The sequence below is a fragment of the Centroberyx affinis genome, unplaced genomic scaffold, assembly GCF_046629955.1.
Source record: "Centroberyx affinis isolate AG114_WGS23_722 - 3 ecotype Tasmania unplaced genomic scaffold, CSIRO-AGI_Caff_v1 ptg000354l_1, whole genome shotgun sequence".
Taxonomy (NCBI): Eukaryota; Metazoa; Chordata; class Actinopteri; order Beryciformes; family Berycidae; genus Centroberyx; species Centroberyx affinis.
Genome location: NW_027279025.1, coordinates 7,015 through 21,836, shown reverse-complemented (window position 1 = coordinate 21,836; position 14,822 = coordinate 7,015). Strand labels below are relative to the sequence as shown.

Here is a 14,822-nt window from a genome sequence, read left to right as displayed (position 1 = left end):
CTACACTGTCCATGATTAAACCACACAATGAGCTGCTTATCCACAGTGTGCACCAGCACCATAAGACCGAACCAACTGATATGAAACATCTTACAGAAAAGGTGTAGATATGTGAAACTGGCCTATATACAAAAACAGACCCTCTACCCTTATTGTATTTTAGCAATCAGACCGGCTCTATAAAAAGCAACAAACTGCAGTAAACACCAGCACCACAGCTGTGCTCTCATATTTTGTTTAGTTTAGTGAAGTTGAACCCTGTCTATTCCCAAGCCGCAAAGGGTATTTCTCACTTAATTGCTTCTAGTTTCCATCCAACTTCCATATAACTACAAGCAAACAAAACAAGGGACTATTTCCATCAGCTAGGCTGAAGTGATACAACAGGCTTCCTGAAAGTAGAATACACATATAGAAAGTGGAATGAGTTCTGGTAACTATTGGGGATGCTGTCATTGCTCTTTCATGCCAGTTAATGCCGGCCACATTTCAACGCTGTCTGAAGCCGAAAACAAAGCAATGCCCTCGGCAATATTCTAATGCACCAAGTAATGCAACCACAACAGGGGCCTTATACATGGCAGTGGCATCACATGACATTTCTGGAAGGTCATGGTGGTCAGATGCAGACAACAGCTCAGAATGGCCACTTTCAAACTGTTGTGCAGGGAGACTGAATCGTTCACGCCAGGCCGATGTTGTTATTTATCCGAGAAATATGTCTCCATTGCTGTATCATTTCTTTATTGACAAAAACCTTTGCCACCTCAAGCGAGCATAAAACCTTTTTGCGGTGTTGAGGAAATGTTATGGAAATTTGCTGTTTCGGTTCAGCCCGGCTAATCCAACACAGCGCAATTTGCATAAAAATACTTGGACGGAAACCCAGCTCATGTCTCCCCGTTGAATTCTCCATCGCTGCCTCTATCAGTCTGTCTGAATGCCTCTCTGTATTTATCTCTTTCCATTGATCCCGGAGCATAGAGGAAAACAGTAAGCAACAGAGATTCATAATGCTAGTCGGATTTGGCTCGATGCATTATGGATGAACTAAATTGATGCTGAATGCGACGCCAATCAAACGGCGTGGGTAAAAACTTGTGGGTCAAGCAGGATCATTGTGCTCGGTATGAATGAGCCCTTCTGACTGGAGGCACTGAAACCCGTATTCTCACTGCGGAGCTGGAATGCACAGAGAGCCCAGGAATCCTGAAAGGAAGCCTGAAGGCAAGCCTGCAGCCAAGGCTGGGGTGCTAATGAGAGAGAAAGAGAAAAAGAAAGAGAAAGAAAGAGAGGGAGGGGGAGAGAGAGAGAGAGAGAGAGAGAGAGAGAGAGAGAGGCAGTAGGTCTAACATTTAACACCACAAAAAGTTCCTCTTTCACCCTCGATACTCACACTGAAATAACTTGCTTTCTTCCTCATTTCTCTTAGACCACATCCGCATGCTCCTCAAACCCACTGAGCATGTCCACTCAGTCTGCTGCCCACACACACACACACACACACACACACACACACACATACAAACATGGTAAACATGTCAAACATGGTATCAGCATATCTGGTCTGTGTCACGGGAGGCTCAGGAGAAAGACAAACCACTGATATACACAGAGAAGACAAAAAAAATCCTTTCCCAAAAATGAAACAATGAGATTAGAGGGTCAATAGTGTAGCTGCCGTGACTGAGCATTTTCACTTTTGTATTTGGAGAGGAATGCATAATAAGCCAAGCGAGTGGAGGGAGGAGAGGGGGTCGAGGCAAGGTGAGGAGGAGGAATCCCACAATGCTTAGGTTGCAGCTGCTGACACAGCATGGCAGAGTGTCTGATACTGGGCAGAGGAGAGATTCTCTCTCACACACACACACACACACACACACACACACACACACACAGATAAACACACAGATGCACACACACACATGCAGGATAGAGCGATAAGACTTGACAGTGTGTGTGTGTGTGTGTGTGTGTGTCTTTACGTGCATTAATATTCATTGTGATGAGGGTCTTATCACCCCCCTCCTCCTCTTAGCTCCTCTTTAGAAACATGCTCTCTCTGTTTTAATCTCATTTTTGGTCACACTGGGCCCCCCTTGCCCCTGCAGCCTTTGTGACAGTCTCCCTGCCCCCACCCAGAAACACAGCCAGCTAAGACCCAGCCTCTGTATTCCTCACATGCAGCCCCTTATAACTCAGAACTGGTATTTTTTCCCCAACCATTTCCACTTGAGTAGACAGTATAAGGTGGAAAGTGACAGGAAAGACGGGCCATGCCTTAGGTCATGACATGGACTGGAACCCACAAATCTGCATGTGCCTTTGCACTGAGCCACTAAACCACCAGACCGCCCCCGAGTCTGTATGTACTGAGCATCTCAGACTGCGATCCAGGCTTTACTGGCTCACAGATTGCCGTCTGATTTCTCATGATCTGAAAGACTCCACTTCCTTGATGAAGGCTGTGATACTGCGATATGTTAGATGAGGCACGTCGGTGCCGTGAGCCTCAACATCAAAAGCCTTCGGACCCCAAACCCCTGTACTCCACTATCCTCCAGCCAACAACCTGCACAGTGACAACAAGCGGCTACCAAATAAACAAATCTCCATTTAAAAGCCTGTATTGATCGATATCTAAGCCAGAAAAGCCTCAGACGTTCCCAGTCTTGTACCACTCAGACTACAGCCTCCTGGCTTAATCCACTGAGCTCCCAAATTTGTATAAGGGGTCTTCTTTGGGTCCCAGAGAAACACCCTCAGTGGGATCACACACACAGGACCGGCAAGAAGCCTCATTAGTAGAAGAGCCGCTGAATAGCTGCCTCCATCTCCATCGCAACACAAACAGCAGGATCAGATAACAGGCCTGCCCCTGCCCGGCTGCACTGGAAGCTGGGCTGTAGAGAGCGCAGGAAGCTCTACAGAAAATATATTGCTGCAGATAAAGTTAATGGTTTCAACTGCAGAGATAGCTGGCAGTAGCAATCCAAATGAGTTACAGTGAGTGCGCGCAGCGGGGGGACGAGTGGGCACAGACTAAGCAAATACAGAGAGAAACATGCAGCAGAGTTTCTCTTCTGTGTGCCTAGTAATGAAAAAGTAATTTGCGCTGTGCCAACATTAATCTATTGTTTGATAAGTAATATTTAATAATCCTTTTGCTTTGCTGAGGTTTGGGATTTGGATATGGCACAGCAACTACAAGCAATTAGGTTTCTGAATTACATTTATCATTCAAAAGTTGTATTACAACTGTAATGAAAATGTTACTTAAAATCAACCAAACTGAAAATGAAAAATATAGTTTTGAATGTATTACTGTAGGTGCAAACAGCAAGCCACAGTATACACACAAGGACTACATATATATATGCACACACACACTCTCACACACACACACACACACACACACACACACACAGACTCGCACATTTGCCCACAACATACTGGAGAGAGCTGAGGGCGATTATACCAATCATGGCAAACAGAGTTAACTGAAATCAACAGCAGTAGACCCTACGTGTGTGTGTGTGTGTGTCATACATTTGTAGTGCATTATGTTGAGACAGCCTGCAGCTGAAAGGCTCAGTCAACAACGCCTTAAAGCAAATTAATAGCCCCCTCTAGCTAGTACAGCTCCTAATGCTTAGTACCCGCACTGTACACACACACACACACATGAACACACACACACACACACACACACACACACACCTCCTTTCCGCCACACTTATCATGCTACGGTATCTGTCAGAGGAACATCCTGTGGTGAGATGTAGGGTTTGTCTTTTGTGATGTGTGTCCCCTCCCTTTGTTAACCGTCTCAGCCTCAGTAGGTGTTTGTGTGTGTCGAATACCAAGCTGCACCTCCACGCCTCTGTGGTCACGAAACCCCACATTCTATCTGTCTATCACTCTGTTATCTGATATAAACGCCGCGCCTGCATTGTGCCCTCGATGGCCACAGCGTTACCGGCACAGATTGGTAAACCAGCCTGCGTTATCTAAAAGAGAGAAGCACTAACCTGAGAAAAGACTGGGTCCAGTCCAGTGAGGTGGTGATGAATGTGGAAGTCCAGAAGGAGAAATTAATATCCAATGTTAGAATGAAGTGAAAACACCTCTCCCTCCTCTCTCTCTCTCTCTCTCCCTCCCCTGCGCTCTGTCGCTCACACAGACACACTGGCAGGTTCAGGCTTGTGTTAAACTGCTGCCTCGCTGCATTGGTTGCATCCTCCCTACCTTCTCTCTCTCCCTCTCTCTCTCTCTCACACACACGCACGCTCAGTGACAGAGTGACTCGCCCTTTCACCCAACCGCCCGTCTCATGCTCGCCTGCTCTCTCTCATGCTTTGCTTCTTCTTCTACCTCTTCCTCCTTCCTCTCTTTCTCTCCGTCCCTCTCGTTCTGCCTTTCTCAATCGTGTGTGTTTCCAGTCTACAGCGCGTGAAGATAATCACATTCCAGCGGAGACGGGGCATATGGCGGGGGAGAGCCACTCAGCCCGCAGAGTAAAGCCCCCTCTGTGATTGTGTGTGTGTGTGTGTGTGTGTGTGTGTGTCGTATGGACAATCGGTCCCATTGTGTGGGATGAGGGGAGGGCCAGCCAGAGGGGAAGAAGCCAATGGCCACCGCTCATCTGCTGTCCCTGCTGCTAGTGGCCATAGCTGATATGGGTGCTGACCGTCACACAAAACAACCCCCACCAGGAAGAGAGAGAGAGAGAGAGAGAGAGAGAGAGAGGGAGAGGGGGTAGTGACAGAGGGAGACAGATTGAGAGTGTGTGTAAGACAGAGAAAGGGGGTGACAGAGGGGAGTCGTGGGGCGCGGAGAGGGAGACGGGTGAAAAATTGATCAGTCCGTCAGAGAGGCAGAGGCCCCGAGGTAGAGGTTTATAGAATCTCAGTTATCATTTATCATCTTCAGTGTGTCTTTGTGCGGTATGTGTTAAAATTCCCTCTTTCCAGGGTTCACCCAGACCAGCGTGTGTGTGTTACTATGTAGGTCGGAGATAGAGGGAGAAGTGGAAATAAAAGCCACCCACTCGCTTCCCATGACAACCAAATCAATGGCAACACCTTCCCAATTAGAGGTGCATAATAGTCAGTGGGTTTTGGTGAATATTGTGATTGGAATATATATAACGATATACGTAAGTAGACACCGCATCACTAAAATACTTTCTTCCTCAGCACTTAAGAAAGTGACAATATCTGGGAAAAACGTGATGCCAATGCTTCAGATTTGCTTTCTTCAAATACATAGAAAAAAAAAAAAATCTTCTCCATTGTTCAACTTTGATATATTGCGTCATATATTGAAAATTTCCAAAATGTCAACTTTTCAGGAACTAAGACAAACAGCCTTATTTTTAGCTTGATGACGATTGCATTCTGACATTATCCAACGGGTTTTGAAAGAGCTTCATGAACCAAGTTACAAGGTTTTCACATGACAACAATGTATATGCATCAGGGATTCTGAGGAGCACCAGAAAACCTTCGGAAGTCCTTTCATATTACACAACTGCATCCTTGTGCGAAGAGAAGTAGTGAATATTGTGATGTTGATTAGTCTCTTCTTCTTCGGTAGTCCCATGTCAAAACCCTGCTCGTCAGTACAGTACAGTAGAGTACAGAACAGACAGATCGTCTTTGTGGTCGGCTGGAGCAACACATGGAGTCGGCATGGCGAGAAAGCGCTGTCACATGTCCTCAAATTGTCAACACTGCCTGTGAAAATGACCTGCAGCCGCCGCTACGTGTTGTAGCTGCACATACACACATAAAGAGAGGTGCTGTACCTCCAAGTTGTGTGAAATAACACACTTTGAATGAAAGTCTCAGTTAGATGCACACACACACACACACACACACACACACACACACACACACACACACCTCGGGCACACAGAGGTAAAGAGACCTATGTGCCATCGAGGGGCTTCACCCAGTTCATCTCCGTTCTAATTCAGACTGGCAGCCTTGACCTCCTTTCTCTCTCCCCCTCTCTTTCATCTTGTCTCTCTTTTCACATCTTTCTCTGTCTCCTTTTGAACTCTTCCATCACCACATCCTTTTATCTTCACTCCTGTAACCTTTTCTATCTCCTCCTCTTTCCTCTCCTCTACTCCTTGCTGACCTCCTTCTTCATCTCCTCTCCTTTTCCCTCCTTTTCTAATGTTCCAACAACCCCCCCCAGATGCGTTTTCAGCCTGGGGCTCTACATAATGATTCAACATAGACTCTTCATTGTTAACCCTTTGTAACCAGTGACGGACGTGGTCATCCTTTATAATTAAACACTATTAGCAACACAATGAGCCATACAGCAGAGTTAGTCCCCTGGAGGAAGCCTCAGGGCCCCCGCAGGCTGCAAAAACCAAGGAACACACACACACAAACACACATGCATGCACTCACATTCATACATATACACACTCCTGGTCTCACACACACCTAGACACACACTGTGTGTCTGTGCAGGCCTCATTAAGGAACATGGTAATTAGTTAACCGGAAGGCCTAGAGAGCAATAACTACATCCAGACCTCACCATCAGCAGCACCTTATGGCAGATACGCAGAATGTTTCTGTGGACTGTGTGTGTGTGTATCACGTGTAGTAACCAGGGCGCTAGAGAAATAACTGTATCCTCAGTCTCACAGTGACTATTTACTGGAGAGCCATTACCGCCAACAGGTCAGAACTGCTGCTCTAAGGTCACAGCCCTGCAGTCACTCAGACACACACACACACACACACGTACATACAGACACATAGAGACAGGATGGACCATGCTCCTAGCCCAGCTTATATGACCCATAAAACAGCAACAGTTAAAAAGCAGTCCATTAGAAGCATTAGGAGAGATTGAAACATTAGGCTGATGAATGTACGGGACAGGAACTTATATGGAGACATATTATGGGACATGGTACACACCCACACACACACTGCACTTCAGTTCCATTCTCATTATGTTGGTCTTATTGTATGTTATCATACTTCTCCTCTTTCTACATGGTTGTCTAATGCAGGCACTTGCATTATATATATTTGCATACACTTGATAATAAAGCGAACATGCACTTTGTTGTTAAACTGGGGGAAGTCCATGAATCTGACAGGGTGATTATACTGTCTGCAAGCAAGGCTAGACACAGGGATTCTGGACCTAATTAAGCACCGCAGTTGCTGTCCCAACCAAAACAGCCAAGTCAGGATATTCAGAGAAAGCCTCTAAGAAAACCGATGTTATGTTTATCCCAACGTTCTAACCCTAATCAGCCTAATTGGTACTAAATCTTACGATTCTTGCAGGGTTTGTATAACATGAGTGAATGGGATTGCACATCAGGGGCTGAGAATGAATGAGACAGCCATATATGACCCAGCCAACGTTCAGCCTCATTTAGGCAATTTGGGAAACAATTTTGTCAATTATCTCAAAATAATGTTATGATACACATAATAGAATTGATGTGACAATAAAAGGATCCCCATCTGGCTTTTTCTGCAGCGGTGAGCATAATTTCACAAGGAAATGACTTTCAGATGAATGTCAAGCATCTGTGGTGGGGCGAACATTTGAATATGACGTCAGCAAATCAAACCCCTTCCTCTGAGCCAATGCACTCATTGATTATTATCAGTAGGATGACCTCTTGTTTCCATGGTGACACTTAACAGGAGTATTGGCTTTCAGACAGTGAGTAATGTGACTCTTTAAGTATTCCCTGTACAATATGCGTTGAGCACGTGCATGCATAAATGGATACTGCAGGTACACATACACTTATTCACGCTAGGTTCATGCACAATACACACACAGACATATACTGAGAGAGGCAGGCACACAAATGCAAAGACAGACAGAGAGACAGACACACACGCACACACACACACACACACACACTGCCCAGTATGAGAAATGCAATCAAACACTTAATGCACACGCTGCTTGCTGGTAGATAAGCCCTTTCCTCGTCGCTCTGCAACCGGGGATCAATCCGTTGTCACACACTGTGAATCTCAGCTTAAAGAATCCTTGCTGTATCTCACCACAGACACACACACACACACACACTGCACAAACTCCTGCCTACTTTCAGTGAGCTGTGGATTTAAATTTCCTCTGTTGGTATCCAGTTAAAATTCACACAGTGAATGAAACACACCATGAAAAAGAGACTGCCATGTGTGACATTTTTGCACACGCTCTTACTGCCAGCTGCTACCAGCAACACCCACTACACTCCACACTTGGGTGACCCATGAGCTCTCACACGCCCCGCCTTGCAGACGTCCTCATACCCTCCGGGGGTGTGGACATGCTGGAAGCAGAAGGTAAAGTCTTATCTCTCATATGCTTGCAAAATATGGATCCGGCCGCTCTGGCAACCCACTTCCAGAAGAATGTGTGGAGTGAGAATTATCTGCATAAGAACAGTCTTAGGGCGAATAACTGCCTCTGCTTTAAGACATTTTTTGGATGGGCGGGGCTTTCCTAGACATGGATTAAGCCTCCTCCAAGTGTAAATCTATTTTTATAGAGATCCTTATTGAAGCTTTTGAGTCCAGGAAGCCATCCATATAACTGCTATGTGGACAGTGCTTAGGCAGAGATAAAGACCTTCCAGCAGGTTGGCAGGAGCATACTACACGATGAAACACTCCTATAAACTGTGAGGGGTCTCTCTTATTGTGGGGGGGATTAGGCTTGAGGGACAGTTTAATAGCAGGTTGATTTAATGGGGATAATTCCCACACCTTCTCTTTTTTTTTTTTTACCTCCCTCTCTCAAAGTGCTTTTACAATTCCTGGTAAAACTTAATTTTACAATGGCCTTAACCTATGGAAAAGTTTTGTACACAGTTATACACAGTAATACTGTGCTAGCGCTTACTGAAAATCTCTCTACATGCTTACAATGGATGAAAGAACACAATCTCCCTCCTCCTGTCTTTCATCCCATCTCCTCTTTCTCTCTATCGCAACCACTCCGTTCATAACTAGTTTATGTCTCCCTCCCTCCCCCCATCCATCTCTCTCTCTCTCTCCCCCTCATTCTCTCTCTCTCTCTCTCTCTGAGAATAGAGGAGAGGAGAGGAGAGGAGAGGAGAGGAGAGGAGAGGAGAGGAGAGGAGAGGAGAGGAAAGGAGAGGAGAGGAGAGGAGCATGGCTCTGGGCCATTACCCACCGCATTTCTATGAGCAAGGGATTGCGGGCCGCCCACACACACATCATTAATTAAACCCACATCACTTCAAATGTACACACACATGTGCATGCTCGCGAGCACAGACACACACACACACACACACACACACACACTGCATTTGAGTCTTTGTCTCATCTCTTTCTCCTTCTCTTGCTTTCTACGCCTTTCACATTATGAAGGTCAATGATGAATGAGTACTGCCAGCAGATATACACAAATGTGTACACAGAGAAAGAGAGGGAGCAAAATGTACAAGGACGCAGTAAACAAGATTTTCCATTTCTACAGCACTAGGCCACATCTGGCACCAGGACATGGTGGCAACGATGGCATCTGCCAGCAACCACATTGATTGGTTCCCATAATCAGCCTGGTACCAGCCTGGCACACACACCGCTGTGCCATCCCTGCGGTCAATCTGCCCCCGAAAACACACACACACACACACACACACCCTACTCAAATCGATGCACTTTCCCACTGACTGGGGGGAGCAGCGCTGCTGGATAGATAATAACGCCGCCTCGCAGCAGCATTTATCTAGACACCAAATTGATTAAACAATTAGGTTACTGAGAGTGTTTGAAAACCGCCGCAGCGCAGATGAGATGACGCTTGGATGCTTTCATTATCCACCGTATCTTTCTCATCTTTCCTTGAACCCACAACACTCACAAACTAAATCCCATTATAATCCACCCTCAGTTAACAATAAGAGGTGAGACTGATCACTGAGAGTGATAAGTACTTCATTGTTTCCAAGTCTGTGAGTGTGTCAGGGAAAGTGTGTGTGTGTGTGTGTGTGTGTGAGCATGCATGTGTTTGTGTGTGCACAGTATAAACGGGGGATTTTTATACTCTGTTCTTTTTATGAAGTAGAGTGAAAGGTTTATTATTTTACTGCTGCTCCTCCCGACCTTATGGCAGGCCAGTTACAGTTTAATTATCGTGTTAATCATATTGATTGTGACTGTTATCATCTATCTGTTATTGACTCACCTGTCTTGGTCACAAAAACACTGACAGCTTGTGGAGACACATGCAGCTGCTGAGGTGATACTATCCAGGTCTGGGCATGCAAGTCTACCTGTATCTAGGAAAAGGAAGTATGGCTTCAACACAGACCTCAGATTGCTGCCTCCTGGAGGAGGTGGGGAGTAAAGCTTTGAAACGTTTTTCTACTCTGCAGGGAGCATCATCCTCTCGATTGCTTCAGCCCACGGCAGGCTCAATAAATTACACCTTGACCAAGATAAATGAATTCCTTCCGCTTTACACCATTTAACACCCTAACAGGGCGATCTCCAATTGCATCCATGTAGTGGTCTTGTGCAGCTACAAAGGTTTGCACAGGCAAGTCATGTATTTTTGCAGCTCAGGTATTGCCTGTCATAATATTATGAGTAACGAGTTAACATAGCAAGCTGGTAAGTGCCAAGTTGAAAATAAATAGAAAAAAAAAAACCCTCGATAAAATTGTTTTCAACTTTGAAAACCCCAAAGATGGCTGCAACCATTCTCCAAGCATTGTTTTTGAGATGTTTATTCCTGTAGTCTTATGGCTATAATCAATTTACTGCCCATTTTGCATTTTTTAATTGAAGGAAATCACATTGGTAGAGAAACAAGGAAGCGTGGATTGACTGTTTGACAGCCAATGACCATGAAAAGTTAAGCCATGGCTGAATTTTCTTGGCCGAAAAACTTGATCTTCCACAAACCCCAATTTCCCTGGCCGATCAGCTCTATAGGAAGTAAATAGACTTCTTTTGACTGATGGTGTTGCTTGTAGTCTGAATGCACCATATCAGACAATGACGCAGAACACACACTAAACCTCTCACTGCAGGTGTGCGAAGAATGTAAGTAGGTACAGTAGGTTTGTTTTTCATTTGTATATTTGTCTAGTCTGCAAATGGGTCTTGTAAATCTTAATGTGTGTGTGTGTGTGTGTGTGTGTATGTGTGTGTGTGTGTGTGTGTGTGTGAGTACAGGTGAACATTTGCCCTGTGTATGAGAATGTAAATATATGCATGAGCATTATGCCTTAAGTCTGTCTCACTGACAGATATATTTCTCAAGGTGTTTATTAGTATGTGTGTGAGCACGCATCTCTTGTCTGTAATAAGATCTGGAGATGATGTCAGGACTCAGGCATGCTGGGAGGAATGCTGATCAATGGAAGGACAGAGAGAGAGAGAGAGAGAGAGAGAGAGAGAGAGAGACAGACAGACAGACAGACAGACAGACTGAGAGGCTTCAGAGAAAGAAAGAATAAATGGCAATAATGAAGCAAGAGAAAGAGACTAGAAAAGAGGAGAAACAGCAATAGTGAGACAAAGACTGTCCTTGAGAAAGCACAGAAAGAGTCAGAGAAGGAAGGAGAAACAGACGACAGCACTAAATTTAGCTCCACATTAGCAGGCAGTGCATCTTCACCTGACTACACACTACACTACCTGACTTTCTAGTTTAGCCTCCAGGCTCAGGCATCCACACACCAGTCCTGTCCAGTCTGAACATGAATTATACTGTAATGTTGACTGCTGTAGAGCAAACACAGGGAAGTCACTGAGGAAATGAATAAATAACCCTGCTAAGAACACTCATTATGTGACCAAAACCACAAAGTACTTCAGGGGGAATGTGAGTTAACAGCAGTGTATGACTTTTATAGAATGTCTGATGGAGATAATACTAATACCAATAATAATAATAGGATCTACTCTACAATTCAGTTCATTGTAGGATGCTTTGCTCTCTCAGCTGTTGGTCATTATGACTCAAATCCCTCATCAAACTATCAGCCAGACAGCTGACACTGAGCACAGCTGGACAGTCATGGAGACTTGGCCTTCAGGAGAACAAACACACACACAGAGCAACACAAAAAGCCCTGGGGCCCACCACTAATATATTACATTTATCTTCTCCTCCATAAATGAAACAATATTATCCTAGCTGTAATTGCTCTCTTTTTTACTTTTACAGATATTGTACTTCATATTGTAGAGGTCCACTCCATAAGCAGGAAAGAACTGAATGGGCTCCAGCCTGTAGAGATATAATATATGCTACGAATCAAAAGCATTGGTGGTTTTACTTTGGGGTTTTTTTTTTGGTTTTACTCAAAATGAAAATTCAGTCACAATCTACTCACGCCCATGCTATTCAAAGCTCTACTGAACTTCATAGGACCGCCAAACACCCGCAGTTTCATCTCAGCCAACTCCCAAACTATTGATGTTAACTGATGTTTTACAGCCCCCAAAAAACATAAAATGTCAATCAAATTTCTCCAAACAGCTCGTCAAACAGTTACACTGTGAAAAATATAGGATATAATGAAGTAAATATTGGATCTTTGGACCCCCAGTCTAATCGTTTGTCTACAAAACACTTGGATTATGCTGCATGAGCTGTTTGGAGAAATATGATGGACATTTTGTATAGTGGTCTAATACAGTACATTGGGGGTTAATGTGCAAGTTGTTTTACACATTTTGTCCTCTCTCTGGTGGAAAGAAATAAAATAGTGGATAGCCATCTAATCTAAACAGTGGAGTGTATAACTTTGATATTGACAGGCTGTGTTAATGGCGAGACCCTCTCCCACGTTGGAACAATAAGTGTGGTGAAAGGAGCCGGGCCTGCTGGTGTTCCCAGCCTTTTCCTTCCTGCCTCAGAGAATGTATGCCTCACAGTGTTTCCTCTCCTCCGCTCCGAAATGAGGGAGAGTTGCCCAAGCTCACCAGCAACACACACCACCCTAAGAAAGGTGCACGGTTACAGAGTTTCAACACACACACACACACACTCACACACACACACTCACACACACTAATTTCTAATGTCTTCCTCTCTCTTCTATTGCCCCACTATCTTTGCACACAAACCCACACACACACACACATAGTTGGGTAATGGGGATGTTGCCAAAAGGCCAGAGTGGTTGGAACGGGGACTTGAGAGGGGGGAATGGTTCCCAGGCCTCTGAGAACAAAACTGTCTTTTTTCCCAGGATGGTGGATTTAAATGATCTCTCATGCTCTGCTGTATGGCTCCACAGCACCGGGCTGAGGCTCACACACACATGCCTGCTTACTGCTGGGGCCAATGAATCAACGTGTTCACTCCAACAACTGTCACCCTATCTGAGACCCTGATAAATGAATGAATGCATTTACCAGTACATAAGAGGATATAATGGCAAAACACTGTTGTTGGTAAACCGTTGTGTACGATATTATGTCATCACAGCATACTGTGAGGCAACTGTACTGCATGCAATAGCTGTCTGTCAAATGTCATGTAATTTTTAAGTAGGCCTACTTAATCAAAATAAGACTTACAGACAGTTATATACTGCAGGGGTTAGTGGGCAGGACATTATTTCTCCTGTTGCTCAAGCCGTCTCTCATGTCAGCAACCTTTTAGGATAATTTGCTCTTCTGTTGTGCAACTATGCCACTTTTAAAACCCACATGGTCAGTGGGAGCAGCAGCACATCAGCAAAGTGGAAAATAAAAGGTCCAGCCAACATTTGGGACAGTTGCCAGAAGATAACATTCGCTGGTAGAAAATAGAGATTAGCTAAATGCCAGTCAAATGGGCAAAACAGAGCAACAGGAAAGGCAAAACACTGGGGAATGTTCTAATAAGAGTTGGCTCATATATTGTTTGTGAAAGGATGAGCAGAAAACCCATTTCTGGGTTCATGGGTGTGCTGAGTAAGGATGAATGTACTCTATAATGCAAGATTTATTTCAACTAATGAAACAATTCAATTCTTGTGTGAGCCAAATTTTCACCTTTATAGTAAGAAAGCCAGTGAGAATTTTCTTTCCAATCTTCAAAATTAGTATATGATTGCCAAATCTGTTCAAAAATGTGTAGTGTGTGTGTAGTCAGCTTTGTCCAACAGGAAAGATTATACATCATTAACTGTCTTCCAACTTTTAACACCATGACTCATTTGCATTCTTTCATTTTCATTCTTCATTGAGCTTCACTTTCTAACAACACTTTAACACACAGGCTCTGGTATCAACTTATTCCTGGTAATCATATTTGATTTGATTATTCAATGAAATGCCAAACACAGAGTCTCCAGATCTTACCATAACAGCAGAGCAGACACATCTTTGTGTTTTTACCTCTCCAAAACCAGTACTTGCGACGTCGTTTCATCGTCAAAATCCAGTCTTGAATTTAGAAAAAAAACAAAAACAAAAAAACCCCACTACCCTCCTCCTAACATATATATTCAACTAATACGCCCATGACAATGTTGATCCTCACTGCTGTCTTGTACTGTCCAGCCCGTGCTCCCATGATCCCCTGCCCGTAAGGATCACCTACCCGAGGCGACACGTCTCAGACGGGACCTCCGGTAACCGGTGCCCAGGCAGTCCATCCCGAGTCCCAGCCGGTGGGCAGAACGCAATAGAAAGAAGTATAATGAAGGCAGATATAGAGAGAGAATGAGGTGTATGAAAAGCAGAGGGAGAAGGAAAGTGCATCAGAAAACAACCAGGGGCCAAAGTCTCACTTCCTGCATGGGAATGGCGGCCCAAAATACACCACTCTCTCTC

General features: G+C 44.5%; 1 protein-coding gene across 1 annotated transcript in view; it reads right to left on the bottom strand.

The window, feature by feature from the left end:
* The window catches only part of fgd4a (FYVE, RhoGEF and PH domain containing 4a), a 43,927-nt gene extending 29,509 nt beyond the window's left edge, over nt 1-14,418 (bottom strand). The window contains exon 1 of the mRNA XM_071515458.1: nt 14,349-14,418. Within this exon, the coding sequence (XP_071371559.1) occupies nt 14,349-14,418 (70 nt within the window). The remainder of the gene's footprint in view (nt 1-14,348) is intronic.
* Between the last annotated feature and the right edge of the window lie 404 nt (nt 14,419-14,822).